This window comes from Protomyctophum bolini, assembly GCF_963924005.1.
Source record: "Protomyctophum bolini genome assembly, chromosome: 13".
Taxonomy (NCBI): Eukaryota; Metazoa; Chordata; class Actinopteri; order Myctophiformes; family Myctophidae; genus Protomyctophum; species Protomyctophum bolini.
In genome coordinates this window covers 25542992-25569749 of record NC_137874.1, presented here as the reverse complement: position 1 = coordinate 25569749, position 26758 = coordinate 25542992, and the positions used below count along the sequence as shown (strand labels likewise).

General features: G+C 40.8%; 2 protein-coding genes across 3 annotated transcripts in view; both read left to right on the top strand.

Annotated features, from left to right (window-relative positions):
* On the top strand, positions 1-10186 carry dgat2 (diacylglycerol O-acyltransferase 2). Its single transcript, XM_080779879.1, has 8 exons — positions 1-309; positions 1533-1661; positions 1939-2046; positions 2620-2690; positions 5183-5387; positions 5731-5905; positions 6561-6760; positions 8788-10186. Exons 1-8 carry the CDS (start codon positions 264-266, stop codon positions 8940-8942), a joined length of 1089 nt encoding a protein of 362 aa, XP_080636005.1. The 5' UTR covers positions 1-263; the 3' UTR covers positions 8943-10186.
* Positions 10187-12360: 2174 nt separating this feature from the next.
* The window catches only part of uvrag (UV radiation resistance associated gene), a 106571-nt gene continuing 92173 nt past the window's right edge, over positions 12361-26758 (top strand). The window contains exons 1-6 of one of the 2 annotated variants that reach the window (XM_080779785.1): positions 12361-12811; positions 18138-18255; positions 19396-19430; positions 20828-20989; positions 23910-23984; positions 24105-24190. In XM_080779785.1, the coding sequence (XP_080635911.1) occupies positions 12701-12811; positions 18138-18255; positions 19396-19430; positions 20828-20989; positions 23910-23984; positions 24105-24190 (587 nt within the window). In that variant the 5' untranslated portion in view covers positions 12361-12700. Of the gene's footprint in view, positions 12812-17300; positions 17432-18137; positions 18256-19395; positions 19431-20827; positions 20990-23909; positions 23985-24104; positions 24191-26758 lie in introns of those variants that run through there. The other variant, XM_080779786.1, reaches the window with a different exon arrangement.

The window sequence follows — 26758 nt, the reverse complement described above, 5'->3', positions numbered from 1 at the left end:
TCCACTTCACTGTTCACTCACTCATTGGCACTAGGGGGCATAGGCGGCTCACACTGCTGGCACCAAACCATACGGGTTCTTGCCCATACCCACCCTACCCTACCGGACTGTGGCTCCACCCACGCTGATTAAATGCACTCACCGCTGTTCAATACACTGCAGTCGAAGGCAGTCATGATAGCGGTGCTGTAGAGGTTTACTCCAACTTGCCAGCAGCAAACATTTCTGAAATTCTGACTCTTTTGTCATCTAAGCGTTCAAAAATGAAGACAATGCTTGCTGCATATTCCGGTCCCGGTATCCTTCAAGGTAAGACTCAATTTAATTAAATGTGGACGTGGTTCCATGTCCAAACAAATTCACTGTTCTTCTTGTGTAGTCTACAAATACAAACGTTACCGTGGTTAATGATGGTTTATTTAGGTGCCTGAACAGTTCCGAGTGGTCGGGGAGTTATTACCAAGAGCCTACTTTCAGGGAGCTCAAACCAATCTGAACTTTGTTGTGACAAGAGGTGAGGAGACTGTGACTGATCATGAAGCAGACCAGTTGTCAAGGGAAAAAACAATGGGGCACACAGATTTCAAATTCAGTTAATGAAATTTAAAAAAAATAGCCCATATAGGATTCTGATATTAGTGTGTGTGAATCACAAACCACTTGTTCCAGCAGAACCTGCACATTTATGTTGTTCAACTGTATTCTGTATACTTGTTAATTTGTCAGACCATATGGCTCATCTCCCTGATGATGGGGGATAGTATAGTGGACTCAGACTGTTTGTGGTCTCTCTCTTTTGCACTGACTTTCATATGCCCAAAGAAATTAAGAGGTAGGTTAGTGTTTCTGCATCATGTTCATTCAACAGCATGGCATTGGTTATTTTCAGTCTGAACAGATAGGATTAAGTAACTGTTGTCCTGAAGGGAAGATCTGCTCTTTAGTGGCTCTGTGCGTAAGCTCAGCCAGCTTTAGTCTATCTAATGCTCTGGACTTCTCACACCGTTTACAGCTATACACACATGTAGCTGTTTTAGTTTTGGCATTTATTTTATGGTCTGTTAATTAGATGTTGATGTTAATTCTATTTCTGTGGCACATTCTCTAATCTGTCATTTTGTTATTGTCCAGGGGCTCATTAATTAATGTCGTCTTGCTTTGATGAATTGTGACAGTGTTATTTAGTCTTTAACAGATGTATTTTGTTTTGGCCTGGGCCGTGGCTCAGCGGTCCAGGCACCCTGGCCGGTAGCCCGAGTCTGGCAGTGTGCCACGGGTTCGACTCCCGATCCCGACGGCCTTTACTACATGTCACTCCCCCATCTCTCTCTCCCCCATTTCCTGTCAGCCTACTGTCTGTCCCTCTATAAAAAATATAAAATAAAGGTGAAAGCCTTTATTTTATATATGGTGTATATATATATATATATATGGTTTTTTTTGTGTGTTCTTCAGTGCTTCACGGTAATCGATCTTATAGAATCGCAGCATGAAAAAGACTAATGTCTTTACTCTCTCCTGTTTGCCTCCAGGCACCGGATCCAGCCTGCTATCTGCCCTTCAGGAACTGCCCTCCGTTCCCTGGCTCTGCCGATCCAAGATGGAGAAACACCTGCGAGTCATCTCTGTGCTGCAGTGGGTCATCTCATTCCTTGCACTGGGTGAGTGAGAGTGTAGTGTACTACTGCATGCACCTGTAAAACCTACAGTGTTAGCTTGTTGTCTCATTAGTCTCTTAGCAGTGTTAGCTTGTGGTCTCATTAGTTTCTTAGAAAAGTTGAGGTCAATCCGCTAATAAGCCCCCTTCACCCCTGGCTCTTGTACTAGTTTAGTGCAGACTTGGTATGTGTTGTTTACATAATGGCTAGTTATGGAACTGTGTCCATTATTTAGGACATTTCAATAAAATGATTAGACTTGTATACTCTTTCCCTCCAGGTGCTTCCTGCACTGTGCTTTTGATCTACATGTTCTGCACGGACTGCTGGATCATCGCTGCCCTGTACACTGCCTGGCTCGTCTTTGACTGGAACACCCCCAAACAAGGTAAGCCACCTGTGTTAATCAACTTACTGGTATATACCGTACATTTCTCAAGGTTTAGATTTGTGTTTATCCATAAAACCTGACAAATGTTTATTGGAGGCTTTTAGAGTCACGTGTTGGCTATTTTGTTTGTGTAGGCAGTATAGAGAAGTGGCTGATTTTAACCCCTTTTGGTGTTTTAAGCATTATGTTTTACTTTAGCTATTGAAAAATAGAAGATCTACAAGCTCATAGCGTGGCACTACGAGCTTGTAGATCTGCAAAAAAAAAAGTTAACTGTGAAATTGTGGCGCAAATCTTTGAATCTATATATTCTTTCAGAGTGAACGTTTTTAACTCAAATCTTTGCTTCTGGGGGGGGGGGGGGGGGGTCTGGAAAAACATTTTTAGATGTAGCCAAATACAGATAATTCTGGGGGTCCTTGACATGAAAAAGGTTGAGCACCACTGATATAGAAACGGGTTTTTCATAAAACTGAGGATTTAAAAGGCATTTGTAGAATTGTCCTCGGGTCTAAATGAGTTAAATGAAGGCGATTAATACAAAATAAAATAAAAACATTTTCTTTGTAGGTGGCAGGAGGTCCTCTTGGGTGAGGAACTGGACAGTATGGAGCTACTTTAGAGACTACTTCCCTGTCAGGGTAGGTCAATATCTGCCACGTGCATTATGTTTGCATCCAGACTTCCTCGCTGTGTGTAACTGTAGGTCAAACATGTCCCTCTGTAGATAATTGATCATGTTAATTGATCTGACATCAAATGTGACCCTAACCTTGATTAATAATGCCTTTTCTGCACAAAAAAAGTTTTGTGACAATACGTTTTTTATGTTTATAGCACTTTTAACCCATTAAGACCGGGAAAGCCTAAGCTTCTGTCATTATAGATGTTGCTACTGTATATAGCAACATAAATGTTGTATTTTTGGGAAAAACAAAACGAAAAAACTTTGTTTAGGATTTAGAATGGCGTTTTTAAAATTGACCTCAGGTCTAAATGTATTAACGACAACAGGGATTGATGGTTTTTATTGCTCATTATATTACGTTACATGTAATTCAAACTGTCTGTTTTGAACCGATGTAAAGCTCATCAATATTACCATTGATTATGCTGTTGCCCAGCAATTAACAGACTCTAAGACATTGATAAGATTATCAGGGGAGAATCCAGTATCAACTGTTTACTCCATGCTGCTCCTTGTCTCATGTTGATTAATGCAAGGTCTTTAGACTTTGTCCAAACAGATAGGCAGCAGCACATAACAATGCTGAGTTGTTTTTCTTGTCCTCACTTCATCTTGAGATCGGAGTACAGTCCTACAGTAGTTGTGGTGAAAGGGAAGCCTTCTCTCACTCACTTAGAGAGAGACACACACACACACACACACACACAGGCCGTGTAGTTGTTCATGTTGGGACCAAACATTTAGCCGGAGCACTCACCAGTTTACCAAGTCGCCCCAGCAAAAATTCTTCATCAATGTCTTCATCGTTATGCTAAAATGCTGTCTTCATCAGTGTAGTATGTCAAACTCACAGATGTTATAGTTCATTTCCAAAGTGATCAAATTATTTTGTGCAATTAAATGGTCAGCTAGCGAAGTTGAGTATGTGAATACCAATTCTAATGAATTACATTGTTTCGGTACTATGGTGTTTCAACTTTTAGCATTCCTACTTAATCTAATGTTAACTCTAAACAACTATCCTCTCTCTTTCTCTCTCTCTCTCAATGTAATGCAATTTAAATGAAAAGTAAAACTAAAATGCACTAAATTGCGGCGAGTTGGTAAACTGGCGAGTTCTCCGGATACCACACCCCCACCAGGCCACCACCCACTTTGTTTTTGATTACCAAAGACAATATCATATAGGCGCTATCTTAGACATGTAGGCTAGGATATTTAAGGTTGATTTATACTCTAATAAATGACATTTTGCATTACATTTATTTATATACATCAGCCTTTAGTCCACACTGTTTCTACCATTATGGTCCTTCTCATTGTCCTCAATGACTGCAGAATATAAATCAACTCAATGCTTTAATGCGGCTGGTGCAGTTAACCCCTTATTGTTGCTTGTTGTCTTGGTCATTGTACGGCCCATGTGATATCAAAACGAACTGCTGATCGAATTTGATTGTAGAAAATAATTTGCATCATGCATGTTAATCTTCTCATTGAAGCATAAAAAGTGGAGCCTGAACTTTGCTTATCACTGTACTTTGAGCACTGTATAGGTGTGACTGGACTGATTTCATGACTTTTAGTCATGAAAAAGAAGCAGAAGACAGACATGAACATCCCAAACCTGAAAGATATCAGTGCAGGAAATAATAATAATAAAATGGTCACACCCTGAAGGGCTCCAAAGATGAAGTGCTTTATTGCACCCAAGAAATCAGTAATGTCTATATTAGAAATCTCTGTTATTAAATGAAGGCCACACACAATCCACTAAATCCAGTCATACCCTTTGTAGTAATTTCTACAAAATATTAGCTAATGCAGACCAGCAGGCTGCTGTTGTTGGTTTGCCTGCATCCCCATATTTTCTCCTGTTAGTATACTGTACATGCATGCTGGTAAATGTAAGACACTCTTATTAACCCAACCAAAACCAAAAGGTATTCCCACAATCTACCACATCATGCTATCCCCACTGAAATTTGCTGATAAGGTTGTGCAACTGCCATGTTTGACTCACCACTGTGGGTGGGAGACCTTGTCCACAGTACACAAGGCTACATGGTGTACAGTTTAAAATTTATCCACAAAACTGCCACTTGGTATTCTGATTTATTGGAGATGGATGCAAAACGTAATTATCAAATATGCATTGTATAGAACATAGAATAATTATATTAGTGTTGCAGCAGTCATTGTTTTATGGCTGTACTGTACATGGGCAGATGGAGCAGGCTGTACCAGGAAGGACAGATAGAGTAGGGCCATATACTTAAAGTGTTGAACGATAAGGATGTCCAAGTTCTACATACAAGTTTTGTGCTAATTGTATGTGGTTGCTTGCTCACTCTTAAGAACTGAGCTCATAAGTTTAGTCTTGCACTTGCTACAAACATGACATGCATACAAATTAATCCAAGGCTGTCCGTTTTTGTTTTGTAGCTAATTAAAACCCATGACCTGCTGCCTAGCCGGAACTACATCTTTGGCTACCATCCACATGGCATTCTCTGTTTTGGTGCTTTCTGTAACTTTAGCACAGAAGCCACAGGCTTCTCCAAGAAGTTCCCAGGAATAAGGCCCTCCCTGGCTACTCTGGCGGGAAACTTCCGTTTCCCAGTTCTGAGAGACTACCTGATGTCTGGAGGTAAGGAGTTCCTAGGGAGGAGATGTCTGATAATGCTAACTGTAACTGCAAGGGGACACTGAGCTTTGTCCTATTGCCCAGCTGAAATGGCCGCTGGTTCCCTGTATGTGCTGATACAGTAAACTAGAGGGTAGAAGTTTGTATGCATGTACACTGTATAGTATAGACTTTATTCAAGTCATTCTTTTATATTTTGGCATTAACGCAATATATTCTGATTTTAAGATTATTGTATTTGCTTATTACTTGAAGGTAATGCAAATCTTTTAAGTGATTTGTTGATTCCTTCTTGAAGGTAATACAAATAATTTATTGCAACTAATAAGTTATATATTTTACCCAGGTATCTGTCCAGTAAACCGGAACTCCATTGACTACCTGCTGTCACATAATGGCACGGGCAATGCTGTGGTCATTGTTGTTGGGGGAGCTGCAGAGTCTCTGGACTGTGCACCTGGCATGAACAGTGTCACCCTGAAGAAGCGCAAGGGCTTTGTGAGGCTGGCCCTTGAGAAAGGGTGAGACGATACACCAAAGTCCACAATGAATATGTAGAATTGAGACCCCATAAACCCTGAAGCACAATCTGAGTAAAGTGTACCTCAGTTTAACTCTTGAGTGTTCAAATGTAACCAAATTGGTCTTTAAGGGTCCATTTGTACACTATTTGGACTGCGTAAATTCTGCTGTGTAACATTCAGTCCCAGAGGAAAACAAATGGGTTTGGTTATGCTGACTAACAAACTAGGTTATGTATCGTGTTTGGTATTGGATTAGCCTATATATTCAGTTTTTTACTTTTGCTAAAGAAGCTTAGAGTGTTAAAAGAAAATACGGTTTGTCAGACCTCCATCCTTGCCAACTAGGGTATTGTATACAAGCAATTTATACAAGCAATTACTGTGTGAATATGGGTCATTTGTCTGGAGCTCAAAGCTTAGAGTTAAGAAACTACTACTACTCACGGTATGGTTCTTTAAATCATAAGCAACTCATAGGTCCTTACTGCATATTGTTAGTTTTCAGTACATTTAATCTGAAATGATTTTGAAAGCAAATAATTTCCAGCATCAGTATATTTATGAATACCAGGACGTTAAGCCAGTTTTTTTTGTGGATATTAGTTTTTAATGGCACAGCACTTGCTCAGTAACTTCTTCCTTCCTTCCCCAGGTCTGATCTGGTCCCAGTGTACTCCTTTGGGGAAAATGATGCCTACAAGCAGGTGATCTTTGAAGAGGGCAGCTGGTGGAGAAATGCCCAGAGGAGACTGCAGAGGATCATAGGCTTTGCCCCCTGCCTATTCCATGGATGTGGTCTTTTCTCTGACTCCTGGGGCATCGTGCCGTATTGCAAACCTATCACCACCTTAGGTGAGGGACAAAACAAAACACTCGTGTGCATGGCTGTGTGTAATGATTTCTCTATAACATAATGCATCATTATTTTATTATAACACATTTTCTTCAGAGTAACAAGTAATCTATCAAAAGGTACTGCACTAAATTAGACACTTCAGAATGATCCTTTATGATTATTGGCTCAGCTGGTCAACAATAAATCAAAATTTAGGCTGCACACAGGTCATGGAATAATATTCAGTGGTGAGTGCTGTCTAGCTTGTTTTGTTTTACTGGCCTGGACGTCTGGTATGGGGTATACATTCCTGATTTCTATTGTTCCCAACTTGCATCGTTCCCAAGTACAGTAGGCCGGTGCCTGACGGGCACAGGTCTAGTAGAGACTAAGGGCAGATTCACACTATGGTCCCGGGTGCACACTCTGGACCACTTGGCAGATGTTGTGGTAGTGTGAATGCAGCATGTGTACCATTCCCGGAAGCGGATTATCCAACCGTTCCTGGGACCGCATGGGGAGTTAGGGCAGATTCACACCGAGTCCATTTGATTCAAACTGTTCCCGAATACGATTGCCTGGTCCCCGCTGGCCATGATTCACATTGGCCTTGATCCTTCCGCACCCGAGTACACTTCATTCAACTGTATTCAATGCTCATATTATATATCATACTCATATTGCAGCGATCCGTATCCGAGTACACGTGACTTCAATCAGTCCCGAGAATACCTACATGTGGTCCCGGGAATGGTTGGGTGATCCGCTCTGGGGAACGGTACGCAACGTTCACTCTACCACAACATCTGCCAAGTGGTCCTGAGTGCGCACCTGGGACCATAGTGTGAATCTTCCTGTAGTCTCGGGATACAGTTCGCTGCAATGTGAAAGCCATCAATATATTTTTTATAATGACACGTTATTTTACGTGGGTTATACCTTCTGGTAGTTCACCTAATCACCTTTAATGTTGACAAGACATGATAATCCACCACTGTTTGATTATAACTGAAAAATTGTGTAGGACAAAAATCACACCCGTGTGAAGTGAGGTGCGCTAATATATTAAAGTCTAACTCATGTTGATTAGGTGATGTAATTGTGATGTGAAACAAACAGTGCCAACACAAACATTAAACACCATTAACAATAAAGAGACAATATGACGTAATGAGGTACATTATGACGTACACGTAAAATTTCCCAATGTTTGTTTTGTAAACGCCATTGACAATGAACTAAAGACAAACATTAAACCTGTGTATATAGGAAGAATACCAAGGATTAGTCCATGACGTCACTGTTAACATACTAAGGATATATACATGACGTCACCGCCATACAGATGACGAGACGAGAGACAATGTTACATTGCAGTTTGGTTGTGTATTATGTTATAACTCAAGACAACGTCTGGAACACAGTCAAACTTTATTATTTGCTCTAAACTCTGAGAGACGGAGAATGTCATGTCACAGAAGAGTCATTGGTCAAAGCCCCATAGTCCACAGCGCCCCTCTAAGGCCCCTCTGAGTTGAATGAATTGTACTCGAGGCCAATGTGAATCATGGCCAGCGGGGAACAGTTCAAATCAATCAGACTCGGTGTGAATCTGCCTTGCCAGGAGCAAGGAGCCTTGCCAGAACCCCCTAGAGGCCACACTACTTAACACCCACCTACTTAACAAACAAAAGTTGTTTGGACCAGTGGATGGGTCAATTGCCATTCTTACAGCCCCTCACTGTCGCTAGCCGGATTTAAATATAATTGATTGATATTATTTAGTCTAGGCACTAAAAATGAACTGATGGAGAAAGAAATGTCAAATTGATGATGGCTTTTTATTTGGGGAAAACCATTTATTTAAAAGGTTATTACAGGACAGTGAAAGTTTGTTAACGGACCAACCATTCCATCCACACTGTCAATATTTGTGCAGTTCAGCGCCAAGGATACAGTATATTAATGGTTAACATTGAAGCGCTTTACAAATTCATGCATGATTAGTGCTTCTTTTTGATTTTGTCCTTTTTTTGTTATATAGTTGGGGAGCCAATCACAGTGCCAAAAGTTGAAGCGCCTACTCAAGATGTGGTGGATATGTACCATGCCATGTATGTCAGATCCCTCCGGTGCCTTTTCGACAAGTACAAGACGCGCTTTGGTTTGAAAGAGAGTGATGTCCTGCATGTCCAGTGAAAGAAAAGAGGGCCCCTCTGGAACGTCTGAACTGGGAGGACTGGGACAGAGTCTTCACAACAATCCCATCTAAAACTGTGCCTGGGGCTCTGACTTGTCTCTGGACTGCAAACTCTATACATGAGCATGTATGTAAATAAACCCTTGCTCTCAGCTATGTCAGGGACATACTGTAAGCATAGTTCCTCCTCAACATAGGGTAGGTTTGAGGAAATGATGGCCTGAAAGAATGCCCTCTCTCCCTGATGGTGTTACAGTTAACAGTTAATTACTCTCCGTTCCACTGCCAAAGAAGTGTCCTTCTACAGATGTATGCAATATCTATAGCTGTTGGCATCGTCTGAAGAGAGAGGGCATAGTTTGGACTATGAGGAACCGCTTGTCAGGCGTGATGGCAGATCAGTTTCACTAGATGGAGCTGCAAGGTAACGTACAAGAAGTGCCAAGGCATTCCGACCATGTGTTCTTGTAATTTTCCTCCAATTCTTGAAATCCTATTGTTCTGAAACGCACCACAATGCAACTGAGAGGAACAACTTCACTGTTGGGTTAAAATACCCAAAGATTGAGCCAAAGATCCAATGATTGTCCCCACATATGTACACGCATATCAAAGAGTGGATTCATGCTATGTATGTGCCAAATATATGTATTTGTGATTGTACAATGCCACAAAGTATTAATTTTATTCTTAGGAGAGGAAAACACAGGGTCTAATGATTTTCAGTGAATATTGATGCACTTTTTTGTACTGTATTCTTGATTTGTGCTGAGCTTTTTTGCCTCCATTCTGCTGTTGACCATGCCCACATGGGTGTTTTGGCCTTGCATCTCCAAGTGTTTTGAAAAGTAGTTCACGAAGAGAATGTGCTATTGTGGGAATTCGGATGTCTTTTTCCACATTATATTATGTAACATGCATAATCAGTGATCACTAGGGTGAAATATACTGTAGCAAAGAGGAAGGCATCACAAAGGTCATGTCATCTTAAAGCTATCTAACACCATAATGTCTTAAGGTGTCACTACTCACTAATACAGAATGTATAAGAGTACTGTATGTCAGCTTCTAGAATGGTGTTAAAATTGGTACCTGGTAAAAGGTGTCAATTGAAATGTAATTTAATTTGGATTCACCAAGTGACTTATAGCGAAGAGCAGTGTACACAAGACTCTAATTCCTGTGCAATACATGCAAGCAATAAACCTTCTGCCTGTATTTAAATTAAACTTTTTTTTATGTTTTCAGAATGAGATGTATGCATTATTGTTCTCAAACTAATAGATACATAATAGTTCTAATATATTTTTCAATTTACATTTGAACATATTCATTGTTGAAGTATACAGGCTACATTGAAAAATAAAACTCAAACTTGTTCAAAGTAGCTTTTCCACATTTGCATAACACCACTATTTACGAATATTATTAAAGTCATTTTATGGTCAAAAAAGTTGTGAATCAAAGCTCTATATGCAGATGGAATCACTACTACAGAGTGTCCGTAACCCTCTCTCCCCAAATCATAAACAGACTGGAAAAAGTGCCCCTCAGGGCACAGGTCTCCACCAAGCCAGATCAGTTTGTGGCCTCCTGGTGGCGCTATAACTGGCCAATGTGAAAAGGGTGGAATATATTCCTCAGCCTAGTAGGAAAGTGTGTGAAAGATATCACGGAAATTGCACACTGCATTCATAATTTCTAACCTAAGGGTAACCTGTCTAACCTACGGTTTGTCGGACTATTGCGGGAACTTCTGTCTAATGTCGTGTCGAACAGTAAAAAGACGGTATTTCAGACAATAGTCCGACAGTGTCGGACTATTGTCCTGTCGGCTAAAAGGGTGTCGGAAAAAAGCCTGCCTCCCATAATTTGAGGCTTTTTGTTGAAAACGGGCCAATCCTGCAAACTTTGAGAGCCAATGTTAGCCAATTATGATGGAATATGAGATCTCTGACAGATCTGTCAGTCAGGACTAGAGATACTGTAACAATTTGCAGGATTTTTGGAGAATCTGGAGGAGACAGTCCGGACAGTGCAAAACATACTCTCCTCATGCCTTTGGCTGGTGGAGACAAAAATAAATGTTCAGGTGGGTTGCCAAGTTCATCCTCTGGAGACTGCACCCTTTTATAAGCTGCACATTAATTGTATTCCACTTTCAAATTTAGTTTGAGTTATCTCCTAGTTGGATAACATTACTTGCAAGATAAGTACATACCGGTAGTTATACAATAACATCTTGGGTAAGAAAAAAGTGTTGTGCAGGTGAGGTGAAAAACAGGTGAGTCGATGAGGACCTCGCCTTTTCTTTACATATGAAGTTTTACGAACACTTGTAAAATAGTTGTAAAAATAGTTGTAAAAAATAGTAAAAACAACTGAAAAAAGGCAGAAATGTAATGTAGATGCCTATGGGTTAATTAGCTACGTTGGAAATGGCATTCATATATATATATATATATATATATATACTGTATATATGGAGGATGGACAAGAAAGGTGGATATGGGCAATCTGAGATGCCTCAGTGGTTGATACAAAGCTGCCCCCTAGTGGTGTAACATTGAGTTCATGAAGTGCATACGGTATTTATAAATGAAGATGCATATTTTAAGGATGTTATATTAAAAAGGGTTAAAAAATAAGTTAAGATTTGCAAATAGAGGTGAGGACGGTGACCTGACATTTGAACTTGTTCATCTAACAAACAGTACAATACAATATTACAGTATGTATAAGATAAGGATACTAGGCTATAATTTTTCGCGCAGACGAAATGAAAGCCTGGGTTCGAGGCTATAGGCTATAATAAAACAGGTTATGTTGAGAAATGGTCTGGTTTTCTTAAAATTTCCTAGAGCTTTTGACACTGAATCAATGTGGTATTTCCAACAATACTTCTCATCAAGGCTGCATGAACAGCGCTCGAGCGCTCAGTTTTCTGCCCCCTCAATGTCGTAACCGGTCGTAACTCTGGCTCTGGCATATCCGAAGCAATTCCGAAAGTTCCGAACGCAGTTCAACCACCCTTTTGGGCGAGTGCGCATGCGCATATCCGAACACTGGTCGGCTTCTAAGATCGGCTCTCGGCTTTCATAGTAAATATTAAAGCAGCCAAGTCGAGACTATTTAGGCTCTCTGTCGGTCAAATCGTGGGTTGAATAAAAGTGTAATTCATGCTGGAGTCTGCCAGTCTGGACACTTAAGTGAAGACAACGGGACCGTCATCGTACTGCCCTTAGAGTACTGTCACTACTCACTACTCACTCGCAGGTCACGCTGGGCTGTGCGACTTCCTCTGACAATGCCATATGCACCAAGGAATCTTCCTTGATATTTACCAGATCTGACAGATTTTTATGAAACTCCGCCCCGTCATTGAAGATCGACAGCCAAACGGTTGAATCACAAGACGGACATCCACGGGAGGCGACGCCTTTGTGTGAGCGACGCGAGTTTGAGCCTATCAGCCACCCGCATTCTTGGCTTCAACCGGACATGGATTTCCGAAGCAAGGAGTAGCAAAATAGCTACTTTGTTTATGCCCCTTTAGCCAACTGACAGCTCCACACACACTGTGCTTGCTGATTCTGTGCCTCCAGACATTCCTGTGCACACATTTCCTTCTGTGAACAAGCGTCACAAACCCTCTGCTCGAGTGTCTTTATGTAATGCCCCAGGAGGGGAATGGGGTGTTTGTTGTTTTGAATGAAGCGGACGCGCTGCTGCTAAGGTGCCTGTAGACAGGGGGAGGATGAGCTCCACCACCGGCCGGGATGTCGCTATCCCCGCCGCCTCTGTCAACGCCAACCCCGGAGCCTCCTCGTCCTCGCGACCGCTGCACGTAGAGTTGACATCCCAGCAGGTACTACGCACCCGCACCGCGACAGCACACATGATGATTACGCTGCGCACATGACCACGGGAACAGGTTCTCTCACAACGTTACTCATTAACTGTACAGATTGTGTGTGAGATAAGCAGCACAGGAGGCCCGCGAAGCTAAACTTGAGCTAGTTAGCTACTGTGGCTAACTGGTTAGCTCACTGGAGACCAGTGGTGTTGGTCTGGCTCTTCAAAACAAACAAAAAAACAAACGGGCTGATGTTGCCTGTTATTTAAACCATGTCTTCACAGGCAGAAGTGTGTTGTTCTAATGTTCAATGTGATTATTATGGAGCAACTTATGCATGGGGTTTGTATGTATTGCAACTTCATGGTTCAGGTTTACATTCACTGTATGACATCCACATCATCATCAGACTCAAGCTCAGGTGACAGGGTCAGCTGGAGCAATATGGTGTCGCCTCTGAGGCTTGGCTCACAAACTACAGTATACAGTGCATGAGAGATGAGAATGTGTATACTATACACATTCTCATCTCTCATGCACAAGAAATGTCTAGTGGTTTAAGGGTGGCCGTTCATTGGAAATGCAGAATCCACTGCATTCATTCCTTTTAAATTTCAGACAGTGACAGACCCATAAATAACTTTGACTTTAGGTAATTTGAGCCAAACCTATAAAAGAAACAAGAGTGACTTTGGGTCACTAAAACGAAGCGTTAGATTTAATGTAGTATTTTCTGCCTGGTATAAGAATATTTATTTATACTCATTTCAGATATTGTGATAGCCTTGGATCAAGACTATCATATATTTTATCGATTTTGACATTTGCATCATAGATACAAAATTAATGGTCAGACTGACACTCAATAAGATAGTCTTGGTCCAAGGCTAATACTGAGATATCAGTCATGGCACCTCTGGCATTCCTGTAAAGTTTATTCTGTTCCATATACACTTTTTCACTGTGCCTACTGCATATTGTGAACATTTTATAATGATATTCATCATCCTAGTTTGTTGAATGTCAAATCACCAAACAGTTTGCACCAAACCTCTTTATAATTAATCTATTTCCATGACAAATCCATTTAGGTATTTAAAATCAACCTCCTGACAAGTAGTCTGAGGCTGGTGTTTGCACTGCTGTTTACTCAGCCTTTAATTCTCTGGGGATGAGTCATCATTAGTCGTTGACATCCTGTTATATTGTTGATGACATGCCATATGATGATAGTAATCTATGTAAGGTGCCTGTATCTGTATCTGCAATTCAGTAATGATACACTACATCCAGATAATTGAGAGGACAGCTATCCAATGTATGCTATTCAATGTTACACCAGTGTTATTTATAGGCCTTATGCATTGCAATGTTAGTGTTTATTTTCATTGTAATTCATACAAACAATGGGAAACATTAAATCATATAGCTAAATTGGTATAATTGTGTGCTATGAAAACACTTACAGGTACTATACCATGGTATGTTGAAGTAGAAAGAATGAACACAAAGAGATCAAGAAAAATATTTACAGTATAGATACGCTTTTTAAAATTAATATAATTTATAAATTAATATAATTAATAATAATCCCTTCCCTTGGGCATCAATACCTGAGTGGTTAAGGTGCATATCCCATAGGGTCTGATGCATAACAGTGGGTATCGGTTCTGATGCCCGATTCCCGAGCCGACAGACCTTTGCTGCATGTCTCTTCCCAACTCTCTCTCTCCCCGTTTCCTGTCTCTTTTCAGAACCGGCTTATTTTTTATGGTAAATGGACTGCTGCATTGGTGATGATGATTATTATTAGATAATAATTGAATCCCTTCCCTTTTGCCATTTGTGAGAAACATGGTCAAAGTGGTGGTGGTGTAATATGGGAATTGTATGGTAACGGTTAGAAAACCATAGTTCTATTACTTTGTGAACAGGATGAAAGATGAAGATTTTGATATTGGACTCGGTACATATTTTTAAGAGTCAATACATGTACAGGAACATCTCTAAAAAAGAGAACTAGCACCCACGGGAGTCACAGAACTCTTGTTTTAAAGGGACACTTCACCCTTTTTGCAAAAGAATATATGTTAATGATGTTTAGAAGCTTTAGAACACTTTCCTGGGGGTATTTATGTGTGTAATATGTGGTTTTACATATTTTAGATTGTAGCAGTGAGCCTGTTGTCTCTGATGTCATGGACACTGGCCTCACTTCCTTCCTGGACTACATGTTGTCTCAGTAAGACAGCTCTCCCCCCTATCCACAAGGAGGAGCAGTGCACCAAAAAATTATGGGAATTGTAGTCCAGGAAGGTAGTGAGACCAGTGTCCATGACATCAGAGACAACAGGCTCACTGCTACAATCTAAAATATCTAAAACCACATATTACACACATAAATACCCCCAGGAAAGTGATCTAAAGCTTCTAAACGTCATTAACATATTTTTTTTGCAAAAAGGGTGAAGTGTCCCTTTAAGGCACTTTTAATTATTTTAATAAGTTGGCATGGTATGCCCCGTGAGTGCTGGTTTTCTCTTTTAGAGATGTTCCTGTGAAGTTACCTACCCAACCACGCACCCGGTAAATATGCTATGTTTAAAAGCAACTGGAGTCGTGCGAGCTTTGCCAAGCTATTACCCTGATAAGGAGTCAATAAATGGCAAAGTGAAAAAATCTGAATGATCCAGATTTTGGGAAAATATATTATTATTTTTATTATTTTTATTTTTGTGGCTTTCGCCTTTATTTTATATATTTTATGGAGGGACAGACAGTAGGCTGACAGGAAATGGGGAGAGAGATTGGGGTGAACACTGCCAGACTGGATTAACAGCCCAGGCCATTATTATTATTATTAATAATTATTTTATAACATTCTGGTATTGCTATCATTAATAATTTGGAATTCAAGGTAATTAACAGAATTAGTCTATGAGAAACACATTTGAGCTCATTTTGTGCATGTGTATCAAATAGAGATGGCTTTGGCAATCATAGTCCCATTTAACACTTAGATTTACTATTATACTTATCAATACATTTTACACCTTTCCATTCATAAGCTATTGTTAAAATATTGTGCTACCAAAATGAGTGCATAGAATGAAAATTTCACTTACAAGTTACCACTTAATACTGTGCAGAACATTGGTATGCCTAAACTTTATAATTGTAAACCACTCTTTCTCCTTTTTTTTTGAGCCTGTAATGTGATCAATGTGACGCATGCTATAGCTGTTGTTGGGTAGTTCATGAAAGATTTACTGTGAACTTGCATTTTTTGATCTGTATATCACTGTTATATTTTATTGTTGCAGTGTGTTCAGTTGGTCTCCAGCAGCCCCATGATGCATCACTTTATGACATCAGAGACTAGTCTAGAATACTGTCTCTTTTGTTTCTACATGTATAGTGGGGTGACTGGGGTCCACTATACATGTAGAAACAAAAAGGACATATATATATTTAGACTCGGAGGACATGGATTATGTGACCTTATGTGAAATCTCTTTTATGATGGTAATTCATACCTACTGAAGCTGCTATATCAGAGACAAACCATACAAAAATCAAACTTTGATCTAGTAATGTCTGTTCACAAGGCAATTCCCTATAAACAAGCTACCATAGTCAATTCGTGAACATGAATGACGTTATAAATGGTAAATGGTAAATGGTGCATTTATATAGCGCCTTTATCCAAGGCGCTTTACATAGATTGTGCATTACATTCACCCATTCATACACCGATGGCAGCGGAAACCATGCAAGGCACCAACTAGCACATCGGGAGCAATTATTATGGCCGGTGGGTAATAATGGGCTTACTCGGCCATATTGTGACCTATTCACATCTAAAGTTTCCTTTTGATCCCTTTTTGACGGTAGTATAACTATAAAGTGACCCCATGATTTGAGCTTGTAGAACATTCCCAAATCCCAATATGATCTAACAGGAGTTCTAATGTGAGTTCTGTTTTGGTCGTTTGTTCCATTCTTCCCTACATATTGCTCCATACTTAGTAGTAGTATAGTCACTGCAACTTGTCTCTGCCTGTGGTCAAAATTAACCCATTCAAATATGTCCACTGACATTTTTTAAAGAGAAAAAGCCCCCACAGAACAAACAGTGTTTTTGTTTCGACGGCGCATAATCTTATAGGGAATCCCATGACTTAGATTTAGCCCCAGTATGGCTGTGGTTATAGAGGGAGGCTGGCTCTGCTGGTCAGGTGAGGAGAGCTGTCCTGTCCCTGAAGCTCTGAGGGACCTGAATAGCCAGTGTGTGTTCCTGTTTGTGTCCCATGCTATGTGGAACCCCAGACATCATCTGCGTCACCGTTTTACTTCACTTTATTTTCCAGAAATTGAAAGCAGTCTCTCCTTCCCTTTGGGAGACTTGTGGAAGCCTGAAGCTTTGGAGTTAAAGCCATACACAGTGCTGGTTTATGTTGTGTTCTTGTGTGATTGGTACAGAGTTTGTGTAAAGGAGTCATGGATTTTCTAGCTTGAAGCGTGCACAAAGACTGCTCTCAGAGCGTCAGCGGTATGCTTGGTTGACACAACGGGATTTATGAAACGGGGAGCACACGTGACCTCCGATTTCAAATGGAGCGTCTTTCCGTTGTAAGTTTGCTGCAAATGTGGATCAATGTTGTCAATGTAGTTAACATGTGACTATGTGCTTATCATGGCTGCCCAGTGACCACGCCTGCCAAGTTAATCTGGTGTTTATGTGTATAATAAAGGCCTGAGTGAAGATGTCATGCTTTTATTATGTGACCTTTTTTATTTTATTAGCAAGCCGTTTATGTTGCCTTGGCCTTGGCGATTATGTTTTAAAAAGCACTTCACTCTCCCTGTAGCCCTTCTTGCCATGTTCTCTCTCGATTGATGCTAGCGATTTGGCTACTGCAGTTCACTGCAGTGCAGACCTATCACTTGTTCACATGTTTTGTTTCTTAAGTTTGTTGTTCCTCTACCACAAATGTCATGAATGTAATGTATGTACCATGTTCTTTAGACGGATGCTACGTTCATTATTTACCTGGTAAACTATAGTTTTAATGTTCAGATTAGAATATTATTTAAGTGGACGCTACGTTCATGCTTTTCCTGTTATCCTAGTTTCTTTAGACGCTACACTATCTCTCTGCATGAGCATGTATGCCTGGTATTCTTTACCTTGTTCATTGTAAGTCACTCTGGATAAGAAGAGTCTATAGTAAAATGGAGAATCCTATAGCAATTACTGAGCGCATCACTCACATTACATTCACATTATCCTAATTCTCCCGTATTTCTCTGTCTCTCTACCCCTTCCCTTGAACAGAGACGATTACGCCATCTTCGAAGCATCGCGGCCAGAAACATTGTCAACAAGAATGGTTCTCCACTGCTGGACACATACTTCACCCTCCATCTGTGTATAGAGGACCGAATATCTAGAGGTCTGTAATACCTTCCACCTCTCCATAGACTAAAGAGGACTGTACCGTATATCTACTAGATATACCTCTATAGAGGACTATATGGTTGTCAGAGAATAGAGTAAAGGGAAATATCACCCTCTACACTAGCCCAGTTTGGAACCTCACCCTACACTGACACTTGGCTCCGAGAAGTGGTTCCGTATAGGTATCCCTGCATTTGTAGAAAGGGGGTTCAGTCATCCATTTTCCATACACACACTACGCTCTTAGCTCTTCTCACCTCCCACGGGGCAGCACACCTAAACCTAACCTTAACCCATGTCTAACCAATGACTAGTCTAAACTAAGTATGCATCCCCTTCTCGGAGCTAAGAGTGTAGGATGAGGTTCCAAACCGGGCTACCTATACACTCCTCTTCTCTATATAGGACTGTATATAGGTCAGTAACACCCTCCTGCTGTATAGAAGTCACGAGAAGATCATATATTATCTACCTAGAGGAGCGGTTCTCAAACTATGGGTTGCGACTAGGGATGTCCCAATACACTTTTTCGTTCCCTTTCCGATCCAGATACCACAATTTCTGTATTGGCTGATACCGAATCCCGATACCAGTGTTGTGATCTTCTCGTGTTGGGTTTATAGCTATATCTCGTGTTGTGTTTATAGCAGACTCACTCAACTCACTCACTCACTCAAATGTGCACTTGCAGTTTGGGCAACTCAAAAGCAAATTCCACATGCCCCAACATTTTATTTACCTGCCATAGTGTCAACCACTTCCCTTACCCCTGTGTCGGATTGGTGGCATATTCGCCGATACCCATATGACAAATAAGTGCAGAAGCCGATACAGTATCGGGACATCTCTAGTTGCGACCCAAAGTGGGGTCACGGGAAGGTGCCGTTGGGGTCACGCATTAGCAAGAAAGGTCGCGACCAACGAAGTGGACTGTAACTTGACTGTATGTAGAGTAGACGCCAGTAACGCCTCTATTTTAGGATTTAGTCATTTACAATAGCCAAGGGAGAATTAACGAAGTCAGGTTATTGCAGTGGTATCATAATCCATTTAAGCCTTTGCAGTTGTGGTTCACACAGATTTCTGCTGTTTGTCTGGCCATACGTTTACGCAGCCTTTCTTTTTCTCTTTCCAGACTTTTACAAGAGTGAAGTCATACGAGACTCATTGGTGAGTGTCATCATCTGCAGACAATTTAAACTCCTCAGGTCTGACTCTGCGTCCTGGGGAAAGCTTCCAGACATAGTCAATGGCTGCAGCCAACTGTTGGACTGTGTTATCATGCGTTGAATTTCAGAGAACGAGCCGGCCAAGGATTTGACAATCGTGAAAGGGCAAGGGAAACTGTTTTTCAATGCCTTGTGCAAGAAACTTCCTGTGTTTGTCCCATGCTGCAGTACCCAGCCAGTGGCTGTTATTCATGATGCCAGTTGTATTTTTCTACAGTACTCTAATTTAGCCAACTCTTGATATTTCACTATTTTGCCTTTCTTCTAATTATTCTCAAGGGTGATCAATATGATCAACATGAAGTGTGTGTGTGTGTGTGTGTGTGTGTGTGTGTGTGTGTGTGAGACTAGACATTATGTACGTTCTACAGTATGTATATGACCAGCTGCTGAAGTAATAACACATTAATTTTCCGTTGTCATTTGTGAGGATGATGTCATTGTCCTTCCTTTGGCTATCTAGGAGTTAGTAGTGCACCTCACACATGTACCAGCTGCTGTCTGCATGGGGCCTGTCCTGTTACAACACCAGTTAAAGTGTAGCAAATGTCTAGTCATGAGCTGACCTAAGCACTTTTCTTAGCTTACCCCTTGCACGCACGCACGCAAGCCTATAGGCTATATAATGCTCTGCATATTAGATTCACAACTCCTGTGTCTCTCAGTCTCTCTGTCCTGTTAACGTTAGCATTCTTCAAGTTGACCACTGCGCTGCAATGTTCCATTTCCTTCCGGGAATCTCTGGTCCATCGTAGGAGACGTATCCGTTGGGCGTCCTGTTGTTATTTGAAATCTCTTCCTCTACTTCCTCACTAGTTCTGTTTCCCTCTTCTCACCGCTAGCCCCTGCCCTGCTGTCGGCCTGAACCCCAGCATTCGACATTTATCCCTTGGCTGACATTGAACCAGAGATTATGAGATAGCATTTTTGCTGGAAGGAAATAGTACATTATAGAATAGAGGGGAAAGTTGAATGCCAGTCAGACAAATGGATTCCAGAGATTGGATAAGGGACGGTGTAGAAGACAGTGTAGTGTAGAGATGTTTGTGTTCAATGTGTTACTAGATACTCCTCCATGCACTGATTGATTGACACATTAATAATTGTCTAACCACTTTAACTCTGGCTTTCCTATTTTTGACATGTCATTAGTCAAAAAATAAAAATAAAGGAAAGAGTCCTACAAGCTGATGACATGAATCATAGGATCCTGGTTGAAATACATTTCATATCAACATTATAGTCAACATTATAGTACTTACACACATGGCTTTTTGACAGTCAGGCAAATCATCTAATAAGTGTGTGTGTGTGTGTGTGTGTGTCTGTGTCTGTCAGAATCCAACGTGGCGTAGCCTGGACTTTGGCATGCTGCCAGACCTTCTGGACACGTACGTGTCATGCTTTGTGGTCAGGATCTGGGGAGGGCAGAAGGAACAATACCAGCTCCTAATAGAATGGAAAGTCAACCTGGATGGACTCAGATACACAGGACAGCAGGTCAGAACATATACACACACTTGGGCTGAGAAATAATAATATTGTGATCTACAATCTCACGATGCACCGCGACACGTGAGCTTTCAGATCTGAATTGTTTTGCTTTAAAAAAAAATATATATATATTAGTGGTGCACGATATTGATTTTTTGAAACCGATACGATAACCGATAATTTACCGCTCCTCAAGACCGATACCGATACGATAACCGATAATAAAAATATATAGACATGAATAAAAAATACATACTAGTGAGTAACGGTACATGTAACACAGTTTTGACCTAAGCAATTACAGTATAGTAGGCTATATCAGTGGTTCCCAAAGTGGGGTTCGGGGACCCCCGGCCCCAGGGGTACCTGAGGGAGTTCCAGGGGGTCCCCAGCTAAATTATATAGTTAGGAACCAAATGGACCCTTATGGGTCTGTAACTCTGAGTGTACAAATGGAACATTTCCAGTTGTATACTCTCAGAGTAAAAATAACATTGATTTTACAATATAAATTGGGAGTCCCAGAGCAAATTGTGATTGGCCAGATGACGTATGATGATAAGAGTGCCCCTCACTTCACACAGGTGTGAATTTTTTTAAATGAATAAAAACAACAATATAATGTCTGTGAATGTCTGTGTGTGTCCGGTCAGTTGGCCTCAAAACTTTTCCATGTCAAGGAGCAAGGACCCCAAATTGTTAGCCCACAGACACCCATTTGAAAATATATGCCAGGGCTCTAGCAGTGATTCTCATCATTTTTATTTCAAGGACACCCAGTTTGACATGCATTAGGCTACTGACCCCCCATTTAATGCCATTTACATAAGGGACCTCAATTTATAATTTTTTATTTATATCGTAAAATCAATGTCAACTCTGAGAGGGTACAAATGGAACCAAATGGACCTGTAAGGGTCAATTTCGTTCCATTTGTAAACTCTGACTCCCCGGATCCCACTTTGAGAACCACTATTGTCTGTGTGTGTGCGTGTGTAAACACAAATACAACACTATCCAAGTTCCAGTGATAGATGTTGTTGTTAGCATATAAGTCATTAGCATGGTCTGTTGCATCATGTAGCCAAACAGCTACTACTTCTACATTTCTCAACCAAAACGGTCGCGTCGCGTTTCACAATGCTACACAACTGGAGCAAATTAATAAACTACAACCGGTAACGAGTGACACGCATTCAACAGCGCGATGAATGAACGAGCACCAATACAGACGTCAGCTGCTGAGCTCAGACAGTCACCGTTCGTATGAATGCGAGTCAGTGAGTGAAATGAGAGAGGCGAGATAGAGAGGAGAAGCAGGCGGGGCTATTAGCCTGCTATGGAACTACACACTGCAACAGACAGAGTGGAGCGTCTCTCTCTCGCTCGTCTCAGCCGTTCCTCCGGAGAGATTGGCGACTCGGGGAGCGTTTGGGCGCATCACAGAAATGATTGGTTGTCCCATAGTTGCTACCAACTATATTTTTTATGTCGCACAGATAAAATTTCAGGCGCATTTGCGTCCAAAATGATCGCAATTTCGAGCCCATATAAAGTATATTATCGGCGCTATTATAACGTTATCAAATTTATCGGGATGACGTCATAATTGCTAATATCGGGTCGCAATTTATCGGGACGATAATTATCGTGCATCCCTAATATATATATATATATTGTCGTCACAATGACAATCACAATGCGATATTATTGTCACAATAGCAATATTGAGGTGTTTTATCAAAGATATTGTGATATTTGATTTGATCAATTTCTCTCACACGCACCTGCACAGAGTCTTTATAAACTGTTCTCTTGTGAAAACTGTGCTTTGCAGACATTGAAAATCAGTGTGAAGTGTTTGAAGGTCTTATCATCGTACATCATCATGCCGTAAATTAGACTATGGGCTCCATCTTGCACCACCCTTATCCCTTATCCCTAAACTTATTTGCCATTTGTTACTATTTTGAAAATAAATTTAAAATAGTAAAAAATGGCAAATAAGTTTAGGGATAAGGGTTAACTGTTTCCGCACCAGCCATGAGAAACCGAGATTAATTCACCTTTGCAATGGATGCCATGCCCGGCATCCCGAGATTAGTTTTATTCCCCATAATCCAGCGGTAAAAAAGATAGTAGCATTTTTATGCTAATGGAGGTGACGTTTACCTAAAAACCGCCAACATACTCACGTACACGCACACGTGCACGCACACCTGCGGTTCTTATGTGCATAAAATTGCAAATCTGTACCCTGGACAGATTTGCCTGGACTCCATATTTGATCATGCTTGACACAGAACTTCATATATTAAGGGACACAAACAGGCCAATACAGAAATCTCCATCCATACTGTATATGGGCACAAAAGGGACACAGACATACAGATGGGTACAATGGGTAATGCATAATCGGTGGGGCATATATTTCCAACAGCATTGTTAGTTTTTTTTAAATAATTGATTATAGATATTAGTTTGATTAATTTCAATGTAATTTCGATGCTTTAGTTTGCCTCTCCCTCCTCAACAGTAACTTGACTGATTAAATTAACGCAATTTGGATTTGTGTCATGTCATTATATTTGTGTGAAATTAATATATAAAAAGTTTATCTAATACTCACTGCTGTTTAAAATCAAATGGATTTGACGGTAATTTCAGAAATATTGGCTCTTACAGTAAAACATTTATTGTTCCAGCGTCTTGGTAGGATCCCGCTCAAAGCTTAAACATCAATCGAAGGCGACTTCTTAACAGCATGCATGCACATCATATTGTTTAAAATGTAACATGTGCCGTCGTTCTCTTCAAAGCTATCCAAACATCCCAGCCACAGACGGACACACAGATGTCTTCTCCTCTTTGTTCTCCCTGTCTTCCGTAAGACTTAGTCAACTACCAATTCTTTGTCTCTCCACAGATCCGCTCCAGGAGTCCAAATGAGATCATCTTTGGGCTGAACGATGGCTACTATGCAGCTGACTTTGATAATAAGGTACAGTCTTTCTGTCGTTTTCCCAGAAGCTATTCTGTACAATGGAGGACCAAGTGCTAACTAAGTTACCTTTATGTCGAAGCTGTTTTTTGGTTTTCCACTGACCTGTGCTTTTTGCAGGATCAGTCTGAGGGAAAGAAGAACAGCTTGCTTCAGGTTGACCAGAGTTCAGTGAGGAACTCCTACAGTGTATTCTCTTTACTGAGGTAAGACTTGCTTAGCTGCGTACCATATTCCCAATATTCTGCTTTTCTACTTTTCTCTGGTTCCTACTGGTGGATCATGTGTGTTCTTTCTCTTACTTATGGCAGTGGAAAAGTCCTAGAATTACAAAACTGTCTTTTCCAAGCCTGGATTTGTTTTTAGGAAAATTATAAAGCAGTCATGGAACTCAGTTTTATGTATGTATGTACATTTTCGGTCCATTTAATAATTAAATGTATATATGAATAATAATACTAACAAAGTAATATAATATGAACTATTCTGTCTGTCAATCATTCTTGTAATTGGAGATATACATTCACATTCAAGTAAGTTTCAGTAACGCATATCCATAACCTTTCAATGTATTGTGTACAACATTGTTGGAAAGTCCTTGAGAAGTCATGGAAAACTCATGGAAATCCATTGGTTAAAATGTGTAGAAAACTTGTTATCTACACTTGTATATGGGATGTAATTCTCTGTGATTTTAGGATTATTGAACAAATAATAATTGATTTCAAATAGGTGCCTGATTGGTGGCTCTTTTTTGTGATGTGACATGATTATATGCTTTTGTATCTGCTTATGTTTTTAGTGGAAGTGTTTTGCTGATCTTGTCCACCAGATGGTGCCATTGTAAAACCAATGACTGGAACTGTGACTAGTATTGCAGTCACAGGACACTTATCATTGAGATTCGAGAACTGCCAAGAATACCTTCTGTATTTTATTTCTTGGACATGAAAGGATATACACATGGAAAGCTTTAATCAAGTTGGTCTAATAAAGTTAGCCATTATAATTGTTCAGCCTCAGAGCTCAGATGATAAATTCCATTACAGTGAAATGGCTGGACCATATTTATATGGGAAAAACCTTTCATACAGATGCACATTTACACCACAAGGAGGAGACACACTATGATAGAATGTACTGTTGGCTGAGAGATGAATATAGCATCCAGACCTGACAAACCCTAGGTGTTATTTACTGTAGTTGCTGCCTGCATGTTGACAAACATGCTGTAGGTCTACTGTTCTATATTTGAATGTGGCACATTGTAAGCACTACCTAGTAGTGTTTTACCAGGGCTTTCCCAGAGGGAAACACAGCGTTAAACATAGACTCGTCAATTACAAGTTAATTACACCCAATTACCTCTAAATAAACCCAGAACTGGAAAATTTGGTCAAACTCCTATCATACGATAAGGATCCTGTCATTAGAAGCATTATGAAAGACCCACAAACTCTTTTTTTCCATACGAGTGAAATTGGGAGGGGGGTAAAGAAATACCACTATGCATGATGCATCACGGTTCTTGGACAGAGTTGAGACGTGGGCCACAGTGTCAAGAAAGGGAAGATGACCCTCCCTCATCAATGAGTTCATGGAAGAGGACAGTGTTGCCTCCCTGGAGCTAATCCAGGTTGAATCGTATAGTTTTTATGACCTCTGCCCTTGTTTCTTCCATTCCAACCGCCTCCTCCCCCGTCCTCTTGTTGTATCCATACCCCAAGGGGACTCTGTGGAATTTTAGGCAGCTCCATTGATTCTGACTTCCCTCAAGCTCTTTTGCCTGCAGTTCTTGAGTCTCTCTGTCTCTTTTTTGTGTTCCTCTCTTTCTCGCACTCTATTTTTCTATGAGTCTGTCTCTTCTGAGTTGTTCCTTGGCCCAGTGTGCTCACGTCTTGATGGTTTTATGATCCTATACTCTGGAATGATTAATCAGATACTGTCCTTTCCAAAAGGCATTATCCCACCATCTGACAGTATGACAGTATATACTGTAGTGTATATTGTGTTCACCCTGGCCTGTGGCCTGCAGAGCTGTGGTGCTCTCCAAGTATTTTCACTTCCTGAAACACTCCAGTGGAGTGCTCGTCAAGCTACTGTACTTGCAGTGGGAGCCTGGGAGGGAGACTCTCGCCTTTGTCATTATCTTTGATTGATTGAAATATTTAGATATTCTGATTTTACGGGGGCCAGTTTCGAATTGCAGCCATCCGTAGGTGTCCTTTGAGAGCGGATTTGAAGGATTCAAGGGATTTGCATGTCTTAATGACTGTTGCTAGGGCGTTCCACATTTTGGTGGCATAGGAGCGAAAATAATTTAGTCCCTTGTTTGTGCCGAATCTGGGTTGCACATGGTTTGTTGCACTCCCTCTGGTGTTGTGGGTGTGGACTTCGTTAACATTAAGGAAATATTACATAGGTACATGGGTATCTTGGTGGTCTTGTGGACCAGACCCATTGCAAGATGCTGTACTCTGTCTTCGACCCTAAGCCATTCCAGCCTGTCAAAGTGGGCAGGGGTGAGGTGGGTTCGGGGGGTGAGGCCAAGTAGGAGCCTGACAAGTTTGTTTTGGGAAGTCTGGAGCCTTGTTTTAAGGGCCTTTGAGGTGCTGTGGTACCAAGAGGTGCATGCATAGTCGAAGAAACCTTGTACGAGGGCTCCTCATCTCACCTGCCTGGGTTGCGTGTACTGATAAATTCATACGTACTAGCCGCATGCACTTTGCCCATGCTTTGGCCGTTCTGTTGTTGAGTGTAAACCGTGTTCGTCC

Excerpts from the sequence above, each read along its gene's own strand:
- dgat2 (XM_080779879.1), top strand. The coding sequence starts at position 264 with ATGAAGACAATGCTTGCTGCATATTCCGGTCCCGGTATCCTTCAAG. Across the intron at positions 1,662-1,938 it reads CATCTCATTCCTTGCACTGG|GTGCTTCCTGCACTGTGCTT; the intron begins GTGAGTGAGAGT and ends CTTTCCCTCCAG. Across the intron at positions 5,388-5,730 it reads AGACTACCTGATGTCTGGAG|GTATCTGTCCAGTAAACCGG; the intron begins GTAAGGAGTTCC and ends TATTTTACCCAG.